Source organism: Rattus rattus, chromosome 6 (assembly GCF_011064425.1).
Source record: "Rattus rattus isolate New Zealand chromosome 6, Rrattus_CSIRO_v1, whole genome shotgun sequence".
Taxonomy (NCBI): Eukaryota; Metazoa; Chordata; class Mammalia; order Rodentia; family Muridae; genus Rattus; species Rattus rattus.
In genome coordinates this window covers 54,932,557-54,956,179 of record NC_046159.1, presented here as the reverse complement: position 1 = coordinate 54,956,179, position 23,623 = coordinate 54,932,557, and the positions used below count along the sequence as shown (strand labels likewise).

Below are 23,623 nucleotides of genomic sequence, written 5' to 3'. Positions count from 1 at the left end.
CAGAATCGTATGTCGTATGTCCTTGGTGTGTCATTTGTGAACAGATGAAGTGATGGCTATTCAACCATAGCATCACATAGCTGCAGCTCCCTCTGTCTCTCTGTTTCTCTCTCTCTCTCTCTCTCTCTCTCTCTCTCTCTCTCTCTCTCTCTCTTCTCTCTCTCTCTCTCTCTCTGTCTCTGTCTCTATCTCCTCTGCAGTGTTGGCCTGGCTGACTTGGTTAGGGTGTTGATGAATACCAGCTCTGGTGAGGACCCTGGGAGCCTGACCTTCAAGTTCATCCTTTTTCTCATGGTGGCAGGACGCACAGAGATCAATCAATCAATCAGTAGTTTCTGGTGAATGAATGAAAAGACCTTGGCACATTGTTCAAGGTACACAATATTTTGTTCGGCTGATCCTTGTTAGCTGGACTGTGGAGGAAGCCCTGTTCCCCCATTCATAGAATGAACTACTAATATTAGGTCAAGGACTTTCTGTGTTTCAGATAGGATTTCATGTAGCCCAGGCTGGCCTTGAAGTCACTATGCTAGGCAAGCATTCTATTAATTAGGTTACATCCCCATCCCCGCTAAAGAATTTCAAGGATGTGGGGAAAGGGACGAAGGTCTGAGACGAGTCACACATGGCTCTCCTCCATCCTTCCTTCACCAGGCTGTGTGAAAAGATTTTAAGCATAAGTTAATTGTGTTTCTTCTCCTTTTCTCTGTTTTTGCCCTGTAGATTCACCAAAACCACCAGTTGCTCCCAAGCCAAAGGTTACCACCAATCCTTCCACACCACCAGCCAAGTTTCCCACCTCACAGAGGCCTAACAGTTTCCCCAGTCCCAGCTCCATGTCCAGGGGCCCCAAACCTCCCATTGCTCCTAAGCCCAGGTTGGCTGGCCCCAGTGAGTATGGAGCTGGTGTGTACCTGAACAACAGCCTCAGCAAATGCAGCAATGGGAGGCTGCTCTGCGAGGACCCGAGCTTGTACGACGGACACCACTCCACCCTGAACTGCTTGGAGTTGGAGACTGATGAGCAGTACATCATGGTGCCCAGGGCTCCACAGAGAGACGATGCCCCCACAGATAGAGCTACTGAGGAGCAGGGGTTTGAGGGGGAAGCCCAGGAGCATGGTACGGAGCAGACGGGAACTGAGAGGGACCTGGCAGCTCCAGATGAAGAGGCACCGAGCAGAGACAGTGAGGAAGGCGTGGACCACGCTGTGGAAGATGAAGAAGACTGTGATCATGATCTAGAGACAGATGGGACCCCAACGGCCCCAGATGAAGGAGCACCAAGCAGAGACAGTGAGAAAGGTGAGGAGGACTGTGATCAGGACCCCGGTGTGGAGGAGCATCCCATGAGCGAGGAGGAGGGAGAAGAGGAGGAGGCGAAGGAGCACGTGCACAACCGTGATGACAGGGCACCTTGGGATGGAGGGGAGCCCTTCCTCAATGAGGTCGTTCTCACACATGTCTGCTCTCAGTCCCCTGAAGTTCCTTGTTGGGAGCCAGGCCTTGCTGAGACTCCTGGGGAGGTAGATGAGGATAGCGAAGACATCTGTAACAACACAGAACTCGGGAAACCCAATCAGGGTACTGGTCAGGACACGGAGGATGCCAGCATGGGGTCCCCTGAGAGTGAGGTGTCCCCAGATGTCCAGGAGCAAGAGGCAGCAACGGACAGCGCTGAGGTCTTTGAGGAGGACTCTGCAGATGCTGCAGAAGGTGAGGATCAGATAGCCCGGGACGAACCACCCAATTGTGAAGAAGACCCCAACAACAGAGAACCTGCAGCAGCCACCATGCAGGCGGGAGAGGATCATGGGGAGGATGGAGACCGTGTGCAAGAGGATCCTGCTGAGGAGAACTGCCAGATCATTCCCTTTGAGAGTGACAGTGTGGAGGAGGATTGCTCACCCACACTCACAGAGAACCCCTATGAGCTTTTCCCAACAGAGAGCACCTCCTTCTGTAATAACAGCGGTTCCCTTGCTGAGTCGGACAAGGGGCAAGAGTCAGTGTGCAAGATCTGTGTAGAGGAGGTTCCTGGTATTGGCCCCTCACTTAACCAGCGTGATTCCCTGCAAGATGGATCTGGAGAGGACGCCCCTGTCCCTGAGGTGGTAGTCGTGCCAGAGAATGAGGACCCCATGGATGACGCGCTCAATAGTCCCTACGTGATGGGAGTTGGCTTGTTAAGCCTTGGAGAGGGAGCACAGTCAGACACCCAGGCTGCATCAGGCACTCTGAGTGGGTACAGTACATGGGAGGAAGGGGACTCTGACGGGGGACAGGTTCCAGTGGACAGGAAGAATATTGCCACAAGGGCTCGGCCTCACTCTGGGAAGGTGGCTGGTCACGTTCCAGAAACTGTTCTAGAAGAAACAGGACCAGAAGCCTGTTCATCAGCCATGGGCATCAGAGATACTGGTGATGAGGTGAGAAAGATAGGTATACTGCCAGAGGGAAAGCCTTCTGAGTCTCTCCGGGCCTTGCCAGCCAAGCCCAGAGCATTCACTCTCTACCCAAGATCCTTCTCTGTAGAAGGCCGGGAAAGTCCCCTGTCCATGTTCCGGGAACCAGAGGGAGCCGGGCTGGACATGCACCGTGTGAGGAGGAAAGAGGACAACCTCTCTCTGCCAGGCGCCATTGGCTCCTCTGGTAGCTTCTCACAGCGTAGCCACCTGCCTTCCAGTGGCACCTCCACACCGTCCTCTGTGGTTGACATCCCGCCCCCTTTCGACTTGGCCTGCATCACGAAGAGACCCATCACTAAAAGCTCGCCCTCACTCCTGATAGATGGAGACACCCTGGAAAAAGCCTCCAAGAAGAAGAAGTCCTCCTTCAAACGCTTCCTGGAGCTGACATTCAGGAAGAAGACAGAGAGCAAGGTGCACGTGGACATGAGCCTGTCGTCTTCCAGGTCCTCCTCCGAGTCCAGCTACCATGGTCCAGCCAGGGTCCTGGAACTTGACCGCAGAAGCCTCAGCAACTCACCCCAGCTCAAGTGCCACACAGGAAAGCTCCGGGCCTCTGACTCTCCGGCCTCCCTCATCTTCTACAGGGACAGCAAGAGGAAAGGCGTCCCCTTCAGCAGGACGGTGTCCAGAGTGGAGTCCTTCGAAGACCGCTCCCGGCCGCCATTTCTGCCTCTGCCCCTCACCAAGCCACGGTCCATCTCATTCCCCAATGCTGACACTTCAGACTATGAGAACATTCCAGCCATGAACTCAGATTATGAGAACATCCAGATCCCACCTCGCAGGCCGGCGAGGACGGGCACTTTCACAAAGCTCTTTGAAGAACAGAGTAGAGCCCTGTCCACCGCAAATGAAAACGACGGCTACGTGGACATGAGCAGCTTCAATGCCTTCGAGAGCAAGCAGCAGAGTTCAGAGCAGGAAGCTGAGAGGTAGGTGAATGGTGGGTCCTTTCTCAGACTGGGGCGTGAGGCAGCCAAGGCGTGGGGGAGGAATGGATGTGCGTGCTTTACTGGCTCTGTTTCTAGCTGTGTGACTTGGGGTGAGTGCCTCACCTCCCCGAACCTCTACTTTACCTGGAAAGTGGGGCTCATGTTTGGGAAGACTGGAGTAGGTATTTTGTCAGAGACTACAATATAAAAATGCTGATTATTAAGGGGACACTTCTCATGAATGTCTAAGGGAGATTGCTTACACACACACACACACACACACACACACACACACACACACACACACAAAGCAACTAAGTGAGAAGGTTCTGGAATCTGGCCAAACTAAATATCTTTCACCATCAGGAAAATACCCTTCTTATTGATTGATACCTTCTTATTGTGTACACATAGAACTAGAAAAGACAATTTATTTAAACTGTCCAAAGAGCTCACAGTGCCTCGAGCTGAATTTCTGAATAGAAGTCTTGAAGAGGTGTATCTAAGTTGATTTTTAAAAACTGGATCACTTTGAATGTGGGAGTGGAACACTGCAGATATTGAACAATAGTGGGGGGTTTTCTGCTTCCTTCCCCTCACTTAGCTTACCTGGACTGGTTGCTCCTTGTGTACCATAGACGCAGCCTAGATAGGACACAGTAGCCTGTCAGCTTGCACCTTGCTGGGGGCTCTGAACAGAGTCACCGACCATCCCCCAAGGTTGTGGTTTAATAGTCCCAGGGTTCCTTCTTGTGTGAGAGACTAAGCCACACTGCCTGTCTGGTGACAGCTGCCAGGAGTGCCTGGGGACCTGCAAGGGAGTTAGAAAGAGATCGTGGCTGCCCCTAGCCTGGAGAAGATTGGTACGGTGTGCCAGCTTCATCCTCTGGAGTATTCCATGTGGTTCCCACGTGGCTTCCATCTTCTCCCTACACCCTGGCCATGGATGACCCAGGCTTGTTTGTGAACGTGAAAGTAGACACCAGCATTGGAGAGGGGCTGAGCTTAACTTGAAGAGTGAGAAGGCTAGAGACTGGAGCTGACTGGTTTATTTCATTAATCATTATCGCATGGTCCCAGTTAGATCTAGCTCTGTTTCAACCTCTTAGCACTGGTGAAAACAAGACCAAGTTTGAAACACAGAAATCTTCAGGTGTAACATGTGGTTGCCCAGCTAGCTAGTTCTTGCCATTTCTTCACGGCTGGGAACTCAACATCCCCAGCATTTCCTGCCCCAGTCTGCTGAATAATAGGAAGTTTTGGGTTGCTTTGTTTTCCCAAGTCATGGTTTCTCTGTGAAGCCCTGGCTGACTTGAAACCGTAGGCAGATCAGATTGGCTTTGAGCTCAGAGAACTGCCTGCCTCTGTCTCCTAAGTGCTGGGATCAGAGGTGTTTGCCCTCGACTCCCACTCCGAAGGTTTTCTGGGTAACCCAGGCAGTATCCCTCATTTCTCATTCTACCTACCCAGCTCACGCCACCTCTTCACTCAAGGCACATAAGTTGGCACATATGTTTGGGGTGACAGCCTTTTGAAGGTTAAAACACACTTCTGCGGAACCACAGTTTTATTGTTGAAGGACGTTTCAGATGTCATTGTGTCCTGCTATGGAAGTGAAAACCAAGGGGCGGAGAGGAAAAGGGAGTTGCCCAGGGTCTCACAGGTTTGGGAGAAACCCATGCTGGGACTCAGACTTCCTGACTCCTGATGTTAAGAATTTACAGTGAGTCATGCTAAGGGGTGCCAGGTTGGGTTGTACAGGCTGTACACTACAACCCCACAGGTAGGACCTTACCTCTTAGTGTGCCTACGGGTGCCCAATGGGGTCGTGCAGTACACAGGCGCTTGACCATTGGCAAAGGCTATAGCCTTCTGTTTTTTCCCCTTCTCAGATACAAAAGGAAAGGTCCACAACAGGGAATAAAATATCCAAGAAAATGCTAATGGTTTTGACGGTTCACTGGGTACTATGCTGGGTGCTTCTCTTGTTGCCTTACATCTGAGGTTGCAGGAACTGGCCTGAGGGGTTCTGAACCTTCGCACCCAGAAGTACTCCGGCCCCTCTGATGCTGGTGCACCAGGGACCTGACTGGGTGATTCTCAGTGCCAGTGAGGCAGAGAGTTTAGCTGTCTTCACTTCCTGTTGGAAGACATGAAAATGGAGGAGAAAATCCCTGCTCCAGGCACAGCAGGTCTGGGCAGGTGAGAGGCCCAGGGTGGTGTGGGGCTTCACCTGAGTGGGTGTTTTGAGTGAGGCAGAAGGTGTATGGAACACAGGGGCAGCTGGGTGCCTGGGGTTGGGGAGGCAGGTGTAGGAGAGGCACTTCCTCCTGTCCCATGCCTTGTTTAGAGTGAGGGTCAGAAGCCAAGGTAATTGTTGAGAGCTCTGAAAGGAGGCAGGACGGAGCCTCTGGAGACACATCCTGACGATCGTCCCAGAATGAGCTGTGTGCTTAGGAAGTGACTGAGAGCCCCGTTTGCCTCTGTCTAGGGGGTGGGAGGGAATTCTTGTTCAAGTCAGCTTATTTTTACCTCAAAAAGGGATGAAGGAAACTTGGCATTACTGTGGAGGTCGGAATGGATGTACCCACGACTGTTAAGTAGAAGGTACTTGTAAAAATTAGGTTTAAGAGGAAAGTAAATTAGCTTAGGAGTGATCTGGCTTGAGGTTGTTATTTTCCAGGCTGTGAACCCGAGGCCTGGTTTCTGAATCAGGTAAAGGCTCATCCTTGGCCCCCAGACTCAACTTACCATGGCCAGAGGCATCAGAGTGCTCAGAAGGGGGTCAGACTCGTCACCTAGAACCATGGCTGCTTCCTACTGAAAGTGTTTTCCTCCAAGAAACAGGACTGCGCTTAGAATATGGCTGAAGCCTGGGCACGGCCTGGGCCAGGGGTGAAGGGGAACTTTCCTCTTTGCAAGTTGCTTGCAAGCCCAGGGACAGTGCTTTGAGCAGGGAAGTTAACAGGAGCCCCCTTTCAGCTCACAAAGTAGAAGTGGGAGTTTGTAACGGGCTTTGCCATGTCTTAATTAGATATTTTTTCTGGACAGACTCTTTCCAGCAGGATGCTGTGTGGCCTCACCAGTCAGGAGCCTCTGTTGGGGATTTGCATCTTTCCCACAGGACCTGTAGTTCACAGGCTAGGAGCTGAGCTGGGTTTCTTTTGTGACATGGAACTTTTGAACCTGGAGGGAAAAGAACTGTGTTTCGTTAAGTGACCAGTCTGAGCATTACAGTTCCCAGGTGCTTCCCGTGCCAACAGAAAGCCCATCTGACCCAGTATGCAGTGTGGTACCTTGTCCTAAATGTTCCATTTCAGCCAACTTGGTCTTCCTGCTTCATGTGTGTTGATGAGTCTGCTTCCTTCATCCTCCTGCCTCAGCAACGGTTGCTCCTCTGTGTCCCCTGTCCTCAAGGTTTACTGTGAAAATTTTAACCCTCTGACAGTGAGTGTCCTTGTGTCCACTCCCTAGCACCTGCCATACCCTTCCCGCAGTGTTCACGGTCTCTTCTCCCTCTGTCAGTCTGTCACACACTGCTCTGAGGACACTGACCTATTCACACAGATCCCCGGCATCTTCTGCTACGTGTGTGGGCTTCTCAGCCACACCGTTACTGTGGCTCTCCTGCTGCTTGTCAGACTCTAACCTTGAATCTATCACAGTCAAGTGATCAGCAAACATCTGCTGTTAAGTGGCATGAATGAAGGTCAAATCTTATGTAGGATTTGAACATGATTCCAGAGATGGTACATCTGGAGGGAGAAACAGAATCCTTCACTGTGGGCCTCTCTCCCTCTCTCTGTATCTCTCCGTCTCTCTCTGTTTCTCTCCCCTCTCCCTCTCCTCCCTCTCTCTTTCTCTCTTTCTCTCTCCCTCTCTCCCTCTGTCTTTCTGTCTCTGTCTGTCTCTGTCTCTGTCTCTGTCTCTCTCTCGCATGCACGCGCACACACACACACACACACACACACACACACACACACACACACACAATTTCTGCCTATGTATGTCTAGGTTCTCCTGTCTCCATTGCAAGGTCTTAGATTGGGAAATTTTGGGGTTCCTCTGCCCTAGTCCCCACTACCCCCACCCAACCCCCAGGGAAGACCCAGAGCTGCAGGTAACAAGCTGTCAATACTAATCTAGAGCCCTCTGTAGCACTGCCTCTGACACCAGTGCCAAGACAAGGGTCAAGATTCCATGACCACACTGGAGCCAGTGCCTGTTAAATTGTTACCTCGTTACCAGGTTACCAGCCAGAGCTGGGATAAACTTGTAGCATACAACTAGACAGGAATCCCAAGTGCCCATTTTCTGAGGAGAAGACTGAGGCTTGCTGAACTAACGCTGAAAGTTCTCTGTCACATAGAGAGTAAGTGACCAATCTGGGATTAGAACCCAGGCCTGCCTGCCTCTCCATTCTGGGCTGTTTCTCCTGTGTGCACTGCTGTTTGTTTTCCATAGTGAAAAAGCCCCAGTCAGTGGTATTGCTAACCTGACATCTGCGGAGACGCTCCCTGCAGAAGAGAGGGTGCTCAGGCCCCATCCCCAGGGCTAGCCTTGCTGACAGTCTAGAGGACCTCCAGGGAAGTAGGAGAGTGTGCTTTCCTATCTGATGGCCCGTGGGCTTGTAGTGCCTCTGGCAACTTATCTATAGCTGCCAGTCATGTGTTAATGATGTGACCAGATATCTTTCCTTGCTTCTCTTTGGTCTCTGGTGACCACCTATGCCTGAGGAACAGCCAGGAGCTCTAGTTTTGGGGTCTGCCACCTTTGGGGTATTGTCATGCTCACCAGGGGAATTTTAGGAGCAGAACCTATATGCTTGTGTCTGCACAATTTCTGGGAGTTCTGAGGGATAACACTCAATTCACTCTTCTTCCCTTGGTCACAGAGAGCTCCAGTCACGCTCTGGTGGCAGGCAGAGTCTTGCTGTGCTCTGTGTGGGTTAGAAGGCTTGGGACAATCAGGGAGGGGTTGCCTTGACTAATGGTGCCCGTGTGAGAAGCAAGTAGTTCTGCACTAGATCCCATTCTAAGTAGCAAGCAAGTGATGGGTGGGCCAGGGAAAACGAGGAACTTGAAGGATAGATAGCACAGAGCAGTGAGATTTCCTCATGTTAGACAGAGGAAAGGCAAGAACAACCCGTTTGCACTCAGAAGCAGCCTCTAGGCCTCTCCTCTGGAAGAAGGCACTCACCCCAGTAGTAGACATGGAAAACGCATAGAGGGGGCTGGTTGAAAGGTATAAGAATCAAACTCAGACATGTGCTTTCTCTAATGTTCCTATAGGGCACTGCACAGGCTCAGTGGGGTCACCCCGTTACAAATACCTGTGGGACCCTAGTCCCTTCAGCTCTGTCCAGGTTGTGGGGTAAAGCCCGCCCTCAGTGTCTGTGGACTAGCTGGCAGAGGGACAATTAGAGGCGACAAGGATCAGGTGAGAGATCCAGGAGGACCACAGTGGATCCACTCCTGAAAGAGCAGCCTGTACCAGGTGACTTGGTAGCAGGATGGTAAAGAACTTGGGAAGTCTGGGGGAAAGCAGAGACTGACCATGAGTCTAGAGGGCCAGCTGAGGGCATCTTCTGGACAAGCTGTATGACCCTGAGCACTTCTGTGCACAAGAAGGCCACAGCGGGCTTTGTGCAGGATGTTGGCACTCTGTTGGCAGGTGGGACCTGGAGGAAAAGTGCAGGCATGTTAGTAAGGCTGGGCTGTTACTGTGCTTCCCTCACAAGACGATGAAGATAAAGCTCGCTTTGGTGAGGGAGGGGTAGGAGCGGGACTCTGACTCCAGAACATATACAGCCCACCGTTCTTCAGTAGCAGTCAACTCTGGCGCCTGGTAGATAGATGGCCCTTGCTTCGGTCTTTCTTTACTCTTGTGAGTCTTGGAAAGTCTGTCCAGTCCCAAATAGATAAGGTTTGTGTTTGTTTCCCGTGAAAGACGGAGATAGATGGAAACATAAGAGCTTACGTCTTTAAAGACATTAATGAGAGTTAAAGGAATGGGCTGAACAGTAACCTGTAGATTGGGAGAGGTGAGTTTGCAGGCCAAGAAGTTCAGCATAGAAGCCAGCGTGGCTCCTCCAGCCCCGCCCCCAGCATCCTTGCATTGTAGGACGCAGGCAACTTCCATCTCATACATCCACAACCAGGGCTGCAGCCACTGTTCCTCCCTGTGTCCCTGTAAACAAAGGTGTTTTGTAGCCTGAGCAAGGGTAGACTTAGCCGCCTGCTGTTGGCCCCAGGGTGCCGAGAGCGGTGTGGCAGGCCTTTGCTTCTCCTGGCTGGTCTGCCTCAGCAGTCTCCCATATCATTATGCTTTCTGACAAATGAACTCGTGCAGCGCTTTCATTAAATTCCGTCGGAGGGACCTGTAACTGCCATACAGATCATCAGAATCTCAAGGCCAGCACGTGCGAGCACGCGGCCATGCGGCTTGTTGAAATTGACTGATGAGAATATTCAGTTTTTAATTTTCTGACTTAAAATAAGACCATCTGCAGCTGTTTCTTTTAGCAATAATTTTTAATTAAATGCAATAAAAATTTACAGGGAACGACCCTAATAAGAAAATTGTGTCAGGAACACGCTTATTGGAACATCGCTTGCCTGATATTAATCCCCTCCCCACCCCACCCCCGACCATTCTTTCGGGTTTTTCTTTTTTTCTTTTCTTTAATGTAATGAAACCCTGATTGTTAATCACGACGTGATTTTCGCTTCATAAAGTCAAGGCTTCCCTGTGGGAAGAGCGGGAACCATTCGGTCTAATAGCAGACAATTTCCTGGTAGGAGTCCTTCGGTAGAATGTGGAGAATGGTTGCCGTGACCAGCTGAGCCCCAGAGGAGGAGAGGGGCTTTGTTCTAACCTGCATTTCTGTGGTCCTTCCTTGTCCCTACCTGCTCCGTGGGATGAGGCTGTCCTTCACCAGACGTATCTAAAGAGAAAAGTCCCTGGTAGCTCCTGTGGTCGGTCAGTATCTTGCTGTTGCTGCCATTGTCGGAGCTTCTAGGCAGCAGTGGGGAGACAGACAGGGGGCTCACCTGGGAGAGCTCTGGCTAACCCAGAAGAGTCAGGCCAGAAACATGCATGCCATAGGCCAGCAAGGTCATCATAGGAGAGCTGTGTGCTGGATAGAGAGCAGTTACTGTCAGGGACACTTCCAGCAAGGCAGTCAGGGAGGGCTTCTCTGAGGAGGTGGTGCTTGAGGGGAACAGAGCAATGGTCAGCTGTCCTCAAGGAAGGGGCATCTCGGGTGGAGAGAACAGCAGAAAGGAAGACCGTTGATCCTGAGGTTGAGGAGGGAAGCTAGCTGGACCAGAATGTGGGAAGCAATGGGGAGAGTGAGGCTGGGACAGACAAGGACCTTGGATTTTACCTGAGTGAGACGATTCTTCAGGGCCAGGAGGCACTACTGTCCTTTAGAGTTTTGGTGACCCCTATGCATGCAGTCAAGGCTTAGTCCTCAGCTTGGTGTTATTAGGAAGTGGTGTGGATCTCATATGCACAAGTGTGTGCCTGCCTGCGTGCATGCGTGCATGTGTGTGGGTTGTGAGTTGTGTGTGCCTGTGTGTGTATGGTGTACCCGCCTCTGTGTGTGTTGTATGTGTGTTTTGTGTGCCTGCCTGTGTGTGTGTTGTGTGTTTTGTATGCCTGCCTCTGTGTGTGTTGTGAGTTGTGTGTGCCTGCCTGTGTGTGTTGTGTGTTATGTGTGCCTGTGTGTACAGTGTGCCTACCTCTGTGTGTGTTGTATGTGTGTTGTACGTGCCTGTCTCTATGTGTGTAGTATGTGTAGTGTGTTTTGTGTGTCTGCCTCTGTGTGTGTTGTGTTGTGTGTGCCTGCCTCTGTGTGTGTTGTGTTGTATGTGCCTGCCTCTGTGTGTGTTGTGTGTGTATATGCTCTGTGTGTGTTGTGTGTGTATATGCTCTGTGTGTGTATGTGTGTGTATCTGTGTATATGTATATGCCTGGGGGAGGTGCACATATGCCACAGCATATATAGAGATCAAAAGATAACCTTGGGTGTTGGTCTCCACCTTCCTCCCTAATTGAGACAGGGCCTTTCCTTGTTCACTCTTGCTGCATAGACAGGCTGGCCTGTGAGCCTTCTCTGCCGCCTTCTCCCCTCAGGAGTGCTGGGATTACAGGTGCTGGCACTACTGTACCCAGCTTTAACATGAGTTCAGAGGGTCCAAACTTGGGTTGTCAGACCTTTTCGGTGAACGCTTTAACCACTGAACCACCTGACATCCCCACCCCCACCCCCAACTGATGAGAATTTAAGCGGTAAGGCCCATGAGAGGTCTCCTAGCACACGGGCCCTGCCTCGCTCCCCTTCTGTTCTCTAACCACAGCTAACAGCATCTTTGCTCCATCCTGCACAAGGCTGGGATTGCTGCCTCTCTGCTCCAAGGGGCCAGTGAAGCATGAGCTAGACCTTCTAAAACTGAGCCAGCATAATCCTCCTATGTCTTTATAAGTTGGTGCTCCCAAGTATCTATTACAAAAACAGAAGGCTGGCTCACAGAATCCAAAGCTGTCCCCATCATACTGACACTCAGGATTGTTTTACTTGGGGGGTGGGGGTGGGGGGTGAAGGAGGGATGTATGTTCTGTCAGGTTAGCAGATAATTTGAAGCTTCAACAGAGTGTTTGTCATCCAGAGCAGGTCTCTGCTTTATGTAACATGGTCTGGAGTGAAGTCTTGGGGCTGTCTTTGTTGTTCGGGGGCAGGTGGTCTCTGGTCTCTCTCCTCTGCCGGATCTGGAGTGAGTATTGAGTTGCTCTGAATGCCTTTGTAGATGGTAGTGTTGGCTTAGCTGTTCTGTCAGATGATGGGGAGGCGGTGAAGAAAAACTGGGAGGGGTCTTGAAAAGAAATGTTGCTGAATTGGGACTCCTACTGTCTACGGGAAGGAGTTTGCTGTGAGCAGTAGGGAGCTATGCAAGGTTTAGAACAAGAGACTAAACCTGCACTGTCATTGTCCATGGAGAAAAAGAAGACGCCAAAGACAAGTGACCAAATGACGAGGGATTGAGGTGTGGCAGCAGGGCCAGCAGCTGCAGCCTGTGTGGTTTGGTGGTGTTTCACCGTAGCTGTGGCCATGGCTTAGAGAAGAGTGACTGGGAGTCTGAACTCTTCAGCATAGGAAACTCAGGGACATCAGGTGGCTGATGGAGTTTGTCACCAATGACCCCATGGTGGTGGGCAGCAAGACATGAGGAGAGAATGAGCTCACATCAGCTCCAACCCTACCTTTCATGGGACCTGAGCTCCACTGCCCCACCTGTCCTAGCATCATCTCTGGGCTGCCAGAGTAGTTGTGGATGCCACGTGTCAAACACTTTCTTGGGCTTCCGACAGCAGCTCTGCCAGCCTGTGCTTTCCAGGGGTCCCAGCTGTACTGGAGCCTTGTGGAGCTCACAATGTACCCTAGCACTGTAGATGACTCTTCGTTAACTTGAGGAGTCATGAGTTCCACCCTGAGGTACTGTTTGGAGTTTGTATTAATACATGAGAAACCGAGGCACGAAATGGTTGAGTAAAGCAGCCAAGGTAAGTTAGTTGGTCAACAGCAGGGCCAGGATATTCCCTGAAGTTTCCAACTATGCTGAGAGGACCCTACCCACTCTGTGGGTGTCACCCCATTCAATCTGCAGAAAGTCCTGTTGGGGAGAGCAGAGGAAGAAGCTGAATAGGTTCTGAATAGTGGCAGGATTTGTGAGGCAGTAAGTGCTGGGAGGAGGACCAGAAGGGGCATGTCTGTAGGTCTGGGTTCTGCCCTCTTTTTGGTTTACCCCCTTTGCCAACTGGGACTGACCTACACTCACTGGAGCTGCAGATGCTGCAGGGGAACTCAAGTCTTCAGAATGCCATCGGTGTTCAGAATAAGGCAACTTATAATGACTGCCCTCAATTTTTCCTGTCTGAGGTCAAAGCTGAGCTCAGTGGTTAGTGCTTGCCTAGCATGTGCAAGGCCCTGGGTTCAAGTCCCGGCATCACCATCACCCCCCAAATCCAAATACAGAGAGGGAAACATTTACCATCACAGGGTTAAAGGCATAGGCTATGTGCTAGGTGACAGTTCCTCAGAGTACCTGGCCATGCTTGGGGAAAGCCTTCATAGCCTATTACCTTTTCCCTTTACTGTAGTGAGGCAGGAATCATGGGCCTTGTGCAAGGTGGAGCAAAGTTGTTGTTAGCTGTGGTTAGAGGACAAAAGACCAAGGTTCCTCAGTGTTCTCAAGGAAGGAGAAGACATTTTCTCCCCAGGAGCCATGGTCTTTGGAGGATGTTGATAGCCCTAGGGGCTCAAGTGCCACGTCAGCTGTTGCTGAAAATGACAAGGCTCCCTGGTCTTGGAGTAGCCTGGGCCTCTGACCCTGTTCATGTGGATGAGCATCTTGGGCAGAGATTGTTTTCAGTCATGATGTGGCTGGTCTCCATGTAAACAGACCGGCTATCCACATACACAGTTTTCTAGAGTCCTGGCTAGAGCCCAGGGGGAATTTCTCCAGGTCAAGGCACGAACCCAAGAACTTGAAATTTCAGACTTGCTTCCATGATCTAATGCCATGATTCCAATTAAGAAAACACGTTACAAAAACCAAAATCTTGTCTTACAGTAGAGTCTACTCAACGACTTTAGTTCTATTGTTTCATGTTAGGTGTGTCCAGTGGTGGTGTTCCAGGAAGTGATGAACTCCCCATCATGGTCAAGAACCGAGCACAGGGAAAGGATCTGCAGGTCAGGAAGTCAGATCTGTCACCGCCATCGCTGGCTGGGTGGATGGGGTGGAGGAAGTGGCACCTGCTCTGTAGCCTAGGAGGTGCTGAGGAGGTCACAGGAGGCCCCTCTCATTCACAGTGCCCACTCTACAGACTCGCTGAAGGGTCAGCATGAAGTATGCTCTGTCCCCACAGAACACACAAGTCCCTCTGGAGTCACCTGCTAACTGCAGCAGTGGAAAAGGATTGCTTCCACACTTCATCTGCTGCCTGCCTTCCTTCCTTCCTATACTAAGGATTGAATCCAGGGTCTTGCCCATGCTAGGAAAGAGGTTTACTCTGCCCTACATTCCCAGTTCTCTCTCCTTTTCTCAATGAAGTCTTATTATTTATTGGTGTGTGTGTGTGTGTGTGTGTGTGTGTGTGTATGTGTGTGTGTTTGTGTGCATGAGGTGTATGTCTCTCTGCATGTGTGGGTCTGTGTGTGTGCTGTGTGTGTGTCTGCATGTGCGTGGAGGTATGTGTGTATGTGTGTATTTGTGTGAGCATGTGTGTGTGCATGAGGTGTGTGTCTCTGTCTGTGTGTAGGTGTGTATCTGTGCGTGTGATGATGATGTGTGTGTTTCTGTGTGTGTAGATATATATGGAGGTGTGCCTGTGTGCCTCTGTGTGTGTGTGTGTGTGTGTGTGTGTGTGTGTGTGTGTGTAAATGTGTATCGAGGTCTGTGTGTCTGTATGTGTAGAGGTCAGGAGACAGTTTTTCTTCTTCTACCATGGGTTCTGAGGTTGAACTCAAGTGATCGGACTTGTACAATAAAGTGTTCTTGCTTGATGAGCCTCCCGAATCCCCCCTCTCCCACCTTTTATTTTCCTTTCAGTTTTTGAGAGAAGATCTAAGTTGCACAGAAGAGCCTTGGACTCACTCTGAAGCCCAGGAAGGCCCTGAGCCTTCAGTCCTCCTGCCTCCCCTATGGTAGCTGGGAATTCAGTCAGCAAGCTCACCTGAACAGCGACCCTGCAGAGAGCTGCAGGAGCAGCTGGGAGGGCCTCAGTCTTGTGAGCTTGCAGACTATGGGGCTGCCTATGTGTTCTCTGGGGCCATGTAAGCAGCTGAGCTCAGATTCCCGTGTTCCTGTGCATCCTTGGGTTAATTATTTAACCTCTCTGTGCCTCAGTCTCTTCGTCTGTGTTTTATAAAACAAACAAACAAACAAACAAACAAAACAGGGGAATGGCATTATCTTGGGAGTCCTTTGAGCTTTGAACACTTGCTAGGCATCTTGAGAGCTGCTCTGCATTTTAGCTGCTGTTGGTGTTGCTTTGGTGTCTGTGGTGGCATTCTTGGCATACTGCTTGGGAATCCAACAAGTGCTATTGTAAAACCCCATCTCATCTCAGAAGAGCAGGGTGTTCCTCCTTTAAGAAGGGTTATATGCTGGGAGCACAGCTCTACGCTACCCTCACCAGTAATCCCTTCAGTGGTCTGCAGAGCCTGGCCTACTGCCTGTGTCTCTGTCTTGCACTCTGTGTGGGAGAATTCATCGTTGTGGTGGGTATGTATGTCAGTGCCAGGAATATCAGGCCCCCCTCACCACCTGCTGCAAGAACAAAAATGAGGGCCAGTAGTGAGCTGGTCAGTGCATGCGTGAAGGTGCTCGCTACCAGTACCGGAGACCTGAGTTAGATCCCTGCAAACATGTATGTCATTCAATAATAAATAAACTAAAGCTGAGTGAAAACGAAGTAAGCCATTTGCTAGGGAAAGGCCACGCCATGGCCGTGCTACCTAACCTTATTTTATTATCCATTTTGAATCACTGGGCCTCCTGATAGGCCTATAAGCCAAGTGTCCTAAGCCGATTTTACAGGTGAGAAAAGCAAGGTTCTGAGCCATCCATGGTAAAGGAGACATATGAGCAAACTACATATCCACGGCACCAAGCCATCCCCTATCTTGGCCTCGGAGGGTATGAACAGAGGGTGGCCAGGGACTTCCTTTCATGACTAAAATCTGATCAGGAAACCCAGCATGCTCAGAAAGTTGGACCCTAATGAAGCAGCACATCTCCGTGCACTTCAGTTTGCCAAGCATTTCCATTCGATTCGATCAGCTGATTTCTATGAGTATTTGCTCAAGATTGCAGTGAGGCGCCAACAGGGACAGACAGAACACATTAGGCCCGGGAGTCTGTTTCTCTATACCAGGCTTCAGGCGAGCCACCCTCCTAGACCATTTTCTTCACCCAGTGGGGTAGGGGGTGTGATAGAAGCAACCAGTCTTTGTGGGGAGGGTAGAGTGTGTGCCAAGGGCTTGGGGCAGGGCCTGGCATGTGGTTGGCTCTTGGTGAATTAACTGCTATTGGCGCGATTGTGCCCGTGGACCTGAGACAGGAAGGGTTATATAAGACTCCACCGGGGACAGCAGGAAAGACCCGAAGCTCCTAGAGTGGCATCATTAGACTAAGAGCTTGGGACTACAAAGCCATTGTGCCACGTGTCTTAAGACCTGCATCTGAGTGAGAGCAAGCCCAGGCTCTGGCTCAGGGCAGAGTGTACTGGCCTCAGACACACCTGGAGCTGTTCTGGGTGGTCGCGGAAGACAGAAGGATGATGTCAGTGCTGGGAGTCTCTGACCACGCTCCCTTTGGGAAGCCCCTCATAGATGCTCCAGCTGGTTTCCAAGGAGGTCCCTGTTCAAAGGCAAACTTCCTTGCTGGCCAGAGGCCAAAGGTCAAGGCCAGTTCAGAGCTGCAGAGTGAGTCAGTGGATTCTTGGGATCAAGAGTTCAGGCAGCTGCTCCCTTTTTGGGTTGAAGAACCTTGTCCCCCTGAAGGGCCCAGACTTTGTTAAGGGATGTGATGAGGAGACCACGGGGTCACTCTGGGACCTGTCTGCACCCTTGCACACAGGAAGGAGTCTGAGGCCAGAGCAGGACTGTTCTGTGAATGCAGAGGGGAGGCAGACAACAGGATGAGACATGGAGTCTGACCACTGAAAGGGGGATTCTGTCACCCCACGAGGGCGCCAAGGAGTGCTCTTCTCTCCTCACCTGCCCATCCTGCCCACCTGGGTGTTCATAGTCTTTTCCCCACCCACCACTGACAGCTCATTTCTCTGTCCTTGCCCCTCCATGAGGTGCATGGTAAAAGACCTTCGAATCAACTGGTGTTTCCCAAAGGCTGTCTTTGAGAGGCTATGGTATCTCAGAGGGACACACTTGATACCTGTGTGACTTTCATCCCACAGTCCCCTGCCAAGCATCAGTTCTCCCCTGGTGGGTTCAGTCTACAGGAAGGGACAGTTGTAAATGCCTGATGGCTTTCACTCAGCTAAAATCAGCCATATTATGTATCCTGAGAAGGGTGGGGAGCCCAGAGGCCAAAGGCTACTCCTGGGCCCTTCTGCTAAGGTAAGAGAATCACTTGGCAGAGAAGGCTGGCAGATGTAGGGTGGCTGGAAGAGGACCCAGGTTGGTGAGCAACCTGTGAGCCAAGCCCCTAGAAGCAAGATGCAAGTGAGAAAACAGGTTTAGAGCAGGGGTCTGGCTCTCCCAGGCTCTTCCGCTGCTGAGATCAGAGGCTAGGGTTGCAACTCATCTGTCTGACTCCAGTCCGGTGCATTTCACTGCAGGCTCTGCCCTGAAGGGGCAGGAAACTAAGCTACTGGGGGCTCTGTATCCCTCCTGCCCTGTACCCTGGGCAGGGAAAGTGGCCAGGCATGAAGGAAAGTCTTCCTATTAGCATTTGAGCTATGCTCAGGACACTTGGAGAATCTGTAAGGTGATTAAGAGTGAGAGAGTTTTGCAAATTCTAGGAGCTGTGTGCATAAGGCCCTCAGGGACTAAGGACAAGTGGCCAGTGACAGATTTCCCTATGCAGGGAGGAACTGAGGGAGAGAGAGAGCCCCAGCTCATAGTCTGTCTGGAGGAGGGGAGGCTGGGGTTACCCAGCATGTCACCTGCCAGACCTACACTTCAGCCTTTAGCACCCCGTGCCCTTGCTGAGGAGAACAGTAAAATTGACCCTGGCCTTTTTCAGCCTCCATTGAAATCACCTTTGATTAACTATGAGCCTTTCACCCCCAACAGTTGCAGAAAGTGGAAAGGGCTAGCAAGACAATGTCCTCTGAGCCTGGGGCCTGGCGGGCCTCCCAGTTATCCCAGGAGAAGGACTGCTCACCCCAAGGCTGCCTCGTCAAGCTGCATTTAGCCCACAATGCCTTGGTGACAGGCATGTATTAGCGTTCTCTGAGTGGGCCAATTAAAGCTAATAGCTGGGGGCAGGTTTGTGCTGAAGGGGCCCTGGCCTCAGGACCAGCCTTTCCCTGCGTTTGGCAGGTTCCCTGGGTCTTAGACTTGGTCCTGCCTGCCCGCCTGTCCCTTTCTCTTTGCTCTGAGACCAGCTACTTTTCATGCAAATCCAGCCCTGCACTCCACTGAAATGAAGGCGGGGACTTTTAAAAGGCATTTGAAGTGACCAATTATCATCATTCGTAAGGTGTCATTTATGACCCACTGTTTAGTTTTAGGTTGAGAGCCTTGTGTCTCCCTCTGAGAGGCAGAATTTACCCTGTTTTACATCAAGGCACTGCAACTCACTGCTGCCTGCCCTGTCACCCTTTTTGCTGGGCCCTACTCCCTGGGTTCTGTTTTCCTCTTTACACAACGAAGCATTTGGCCAAGTGACCCTAAGGGCCATGCCCAGTCTTGATGCTGTACTTTCTTCCAGGAGCTGCAACATACCATACCTTTAATGCAGTGGTTCTCAACCTCCCAGTGCTGCAGCTCTTTAATACAGTTCCTCATGCTGTGGTGAACCCCCAACCATAAAATTATTCTCGTTGCTACTTCATAATTGTAATTTTGTTACTATTATGAATCGCAATGCAAATATCTGTATTTTCCAATGGTGTTAAGTGATCCCTTTGAAAGGTAATTTAGTAGGTGCCTTCATCTGGGCACGGGTGCTGGGATTACAGATGTGAGTCACTGTGTCAGATTCTCAGCTTTAAAGACCTGTACAGTTGGTCTAGCCTTTCCAACTCCATGCTTTCCAGAGGAGCCAACACTGCCACACTGCTAAGGCCAAAGACTCACACCCAGCCTCAGTATGAAATATAAAGTCTAAAAGGTCTCTCCTTGTGCTGGTCTATCTGCATTAAAGCTCATCTGAATCCTGTTCTATAAATCACTGGGACCAGGCCCTAGTTTAGTGCTGGGTCCAAGCCATGCTGGGCAGAATCCTGTCTCCTAAAGCCAGACACAGATGTCCCAGCCCAGAGAAAAGAAGACTGAAGATACAGTGTAGCCAGAGGGTCCAGAATGTAGTCAGGAAGTAGTAGGGAGTCCCTGAGATCCTCCCTAACCCCAACTGTGAGGAACACAGTAGGCCCAACAGCCTCCCAGGCACCCAGCCCTGCTTCACCTCTGCCTGCAGCCAGTGTTAGTTGTAAGCAACACTGTGAGCTCACAGGCTGTCCTGTCCTGTGACAGCATGGCGGGTGTCATATAACCCTAACTTCATTGATGCACTGAAGAAAGATTCAGGCAGGAAGGAGTTAGAGGCTTGATTTGAAGAGGATTTGTGCCCGCCCCAAGGAGGCCTGGCTTTGTAGTACCTCCCTTCCTGCTCAGTACCAGACAGGGAAGTGCAGACCTCAAGGATAATCTGTGGGCATCCGGGGGAGTTCACTGAGCCTCAGTAGGAAGTAACCTTGTGACTGTGGAACTTGAGGTTCACCATGAAGATAAAATGGAACCATCATGGGGCTGGGGGAGGTGTCTGGGGACCTAGTATTGCTTTCTGTTAGTGGTTGTGGCCTGAGCCCTGAGCTGTCATCTCTGGGTCCTGGGAAGCTGGGTGTCATGAGGACAGGTCCTTCTTTGGAGCATCCTGTGACAATCTGATTATCAAGCCAAGACATGGAGGAGTGGGTGTAGCCCAAGGCCATGGTCTCATTGGCCAGGTTTCCCAAGTACTGTTGAGATAGTCCAGCCCATTTGGTGCAGAAAACATTTTAAATGCTTCATAATAGGTCATGTGTGAGCTGGCAAGATTGCCCAGTGGGTAAAGGCACTTGTGTGTAAACCTGATGCCCCAAGTTTAATCCCAGATCCCACAAGGTAGAAAATAGGACTTCTAAGAGTTGTCCTTTAACTTTCATATGTCCATATGCATACCTTGAAGTTCACACCACACACACGTGCACATGCACACACTGTATATGTGTGTGTGTGCGTGTGTGTGTGTATGTGTGTGTGTGTATATCCTTCCCCCTTTCTTCTTTTTAAAGATTTTTTCTTTATTTTATATGTATGAGTGCTCTGTCTTCAGACACCAGAAGAGAGAATCAAATCCCATTACAGACAGTTGTGAGTCACCACGTGGTTGCTAGGAATTGAACTCAGGACCTCTGGAAGAGCAGTCAGTGCTCTTAACCACTGAGCCCTCTTCTCCTTTTTACTTAGACATAAGGCATATAGGATGCTGTCTCTGGAGCCAACTCTGTCACTGGAGAGCTCATTTCTCATTAGGCCACATAGCTCTGTCCCATTCTTTTTAGCAACTGCATGATGCTACTTAACCACCCATGGATATCTCTACCCATTCCCAGGCTTACACTGCCTTAAACACCTCCATTAAAGTTTTCCAGCATATTTTCACACATTCAGAAGTATGTTTGGGCTGGGGCTGGTGGTTACTAGGGGCAGCTGAGGTGGGATTCACAAGTCCTGCTTGATCACAGAGTGAGTTCAAGGCCAGTCTCAGCTACACAGTGGGACATTGCCTCGGAACCTTAAGGAAAACAAACAAATGAGAAGCCCTAAAGGGGCTGAGGAGGCTTTGCCTAGCATTTTTGAAGCACTAGGTTCCACCTAACACAGAAAGTGTATCTGGAGCTGAACATGAAAAGCAAACAAACCCAGCACTCGGGCATAGTCAGACTGTGTTTGTAGGGTATGAGCATACATGGGGCATTTGACACGGACATAGTTGTGGCACACATCCAGGGGCTTCGCTTGACGCTTGTCTACCTGTAGAATGAACTCACTACGATGCCTACCCTTGCTTGTCAACTTGACCCGTCTGGGAAGAGGGAACCACAAGAGGGGCCTTGTTGGAGGAAGTGCATCACTGTGGGGGTGGGCTTTGAAGATCCGCCCTGTGTGTGAGGTTCGGTCTTCTCCTGATTACCTTTGTATCAAGATGTAGGACTCTTGTCTCCTCCAGCACCATGCTTGCCTGGAAGCTGCCATGCTCCTGCCTTGATGAAAATGGACTGAACCTCTGAACCCTGTAAGCCAGTCCCAATTAAATGTTATCTCTTATAAGAGTTGCCTTGGTTATGGTGTCTGCTCTCAGCAATGGAAACCCTAACTAAGGCAATTATCTACTGTTAGAGTGTGATTCTTCTACTTATAGAAACAAGTTCGCTGTGTGACAGTGCCATGACAGCCAGCACAGCCTCAGGCACACACTAAGCACGACACTGCTCAGAACTCATGCCCGTATTTTGGTGACATTTGCCAAGCTCCGCTCAGCACCCAGGATCTCTCTCAGCCTCTTCCTTGTGTCTTCTTAGTGATTCAGTGCTTGTCCTAAATTCGGCCCGTCTCCACAAGTAAGATGGCGGGTTGAGGGTGACCCATGTTGACATGGTACCTCTCAGAAGGACCAATGGCCAGAGCTCACCTGGGCCAACTCAGGTGGGACCTCCTGTGATGGGAACTTTGCTACACTGAGATCATTCATAAACAGAAAAACAGGGTGGTCAGTGGTGGTGTATGCCTTTCATCCCAGCACTGGGGAGGCAGAAGCTGGGGAGGATGGTCTCTGTGTGTTCAAAACCAGCCTGGTCTACAAAGCAAGTTCTAGATTAAACAGAGCTACATAGTAAGACCCTGTATACCCATCCCCCCAAAGAAAAAGAAATAAAAGAAAAAGACAATGACGATCAGAGGGTTGCCACTGTGAGGCACTTCCATGTGTGTGACAGATGGCCATTCTCCATTCCTGGGCTGCCTCTGGTCCCACAGGGTTGGTGTATGCCTAAGGATGCCAGGACTGCTGGGTTAAACCCTGCCCTGCCGTAGCTTGTGTGGAATCATGGGAGACTGATGTACAGAGGTGGGCCGTGTGAATAATTCATTATTTAGAGACACAGAAAGGATAGAGGAAAGAGATAAGCAGGGTTAATTAAAAGCTTTCTAAAAGATAAGATTTCAGAAAGATAGTAGAAGAAAAATCACACCAAAGGACGTGGCTAGAACTGTCCTTCCCACTTAACTAGAAAGGGCACGAGTTGGGGAGGAGATCTGGGAGCAATAATCTGGGAGCAATCGCTGTCCTGGGCCCGTGTGACTAAGGGCTCCCATTTCCCACTTATCCCACCTGGTGTTAGAGCTCCCCTGCCTGGTCCTCCAGGGTGCCAGGTTCCAGGCCATGCTTTCTGCAGTCCTCCTTGGAAGAGCACCAGGGCTCCTAAAAGCCAGATGTCTGGTTCAGGCCTCTGCTCGGCAGGGTGCTCAGCTGAGAGAGCAAGCGTGGGGTGTGCTTTTGTTTAGTGCTGTCTCTCTAGGGCTGCAGCTTTGTGGGACGTGAGGAACTGTAGCTATAAGCCCGAGGGTAACTAGCCACATTGTCCTCAAAACAACTCACAGCATTCCCGGCTAGGCCCCCCACCCCTGTGGGAAGGTCTCAAGCCTCAGGATGGCATCCCCAGACTTAACCACCTGCTCCATGGCAGAAGCCAACAGCTCAGGACTGGAATGGCTGTCCACACAGAAGTGTGTGAGCATGGCTCTGTCCCACCACAGCAATAGGGGCAAGCTTGAAGGCAGGGACTTTGACCTAAGCTGGGCTGTGAGGACACACACTCCGTTCCTGACCCACCCTTCCCTGGGACTTTAGGGGAGAGGTTGCTTCAGAACCACCTAGAAGGCTTTCCTCAGTTCTCTATTCTTCAGCCTCTCTACACCCCCCTCAGTCTCTGAGAACCAGTTGCACACCTTGAGCATCTACGTCAATGTCTCCCTAGACCACACTTTGTACCAAGAGTATGGCTCCCTTTCTGTGTGTCCCACACTTCCCAGAATGCACAGTGGGCCCCTCTCCAACATTCAGTCTGTCCTTTTTATATAGTTTTCTGAGCGCCACCATTCTCCCTGGTTTGTGGCAGTAGGTATATTCCTGGGCTAGCATTCCCTGGTAGACCATAAACTCCTCAGACAGAGATCTGTCCACTTTCCTTTAGACCCTCAGGTGTCTTGCCTGATAAATGCTGTATCGGAGGCAAAGATGAGGCAGGGGGTAGGTGGACAGGACAGAGCATGTCAGAGCCTGGCCCCTCTATCTGCAAGGCCCGGGCTGATTGCTCCAACAATGCCCTCGCTCTGCTTCCTCCCCACTGCGGATACAGAAAACGGGGCACTGTGTATGCATGTTTGAAGTATTTGTTATATTTATCAAATGAAGCTTCGTGTTC

The 23,623-nt window shown here is 50.7% G+C and overlaps 1 protein-coding gene across 1 annotated transcript in view; it reads left to right on the top strand.

Moving 5' to 3' along the window:
• Window positions 1-734: 734 nt before the first annotated feature.
• Window positions 735-23,623, top strand: part of Fgd5 (FYVE, RhoGEF and PH domain containing 5) — an 88,649-nt gene continuing 65,760 nt past the window's right edge. The window contains exon 1 of the mRNA XM_032906081.1: window positions 735-3,403. Within this exon, the coding sequence (XP_032761972.1) occupies window positions 837-3,403 (2,567 nt within the window). The 5' untranslated portion in view covers window positions 735-836. The remainder of the gene's footprint in view (window positions 3,404-23,623) is intronic.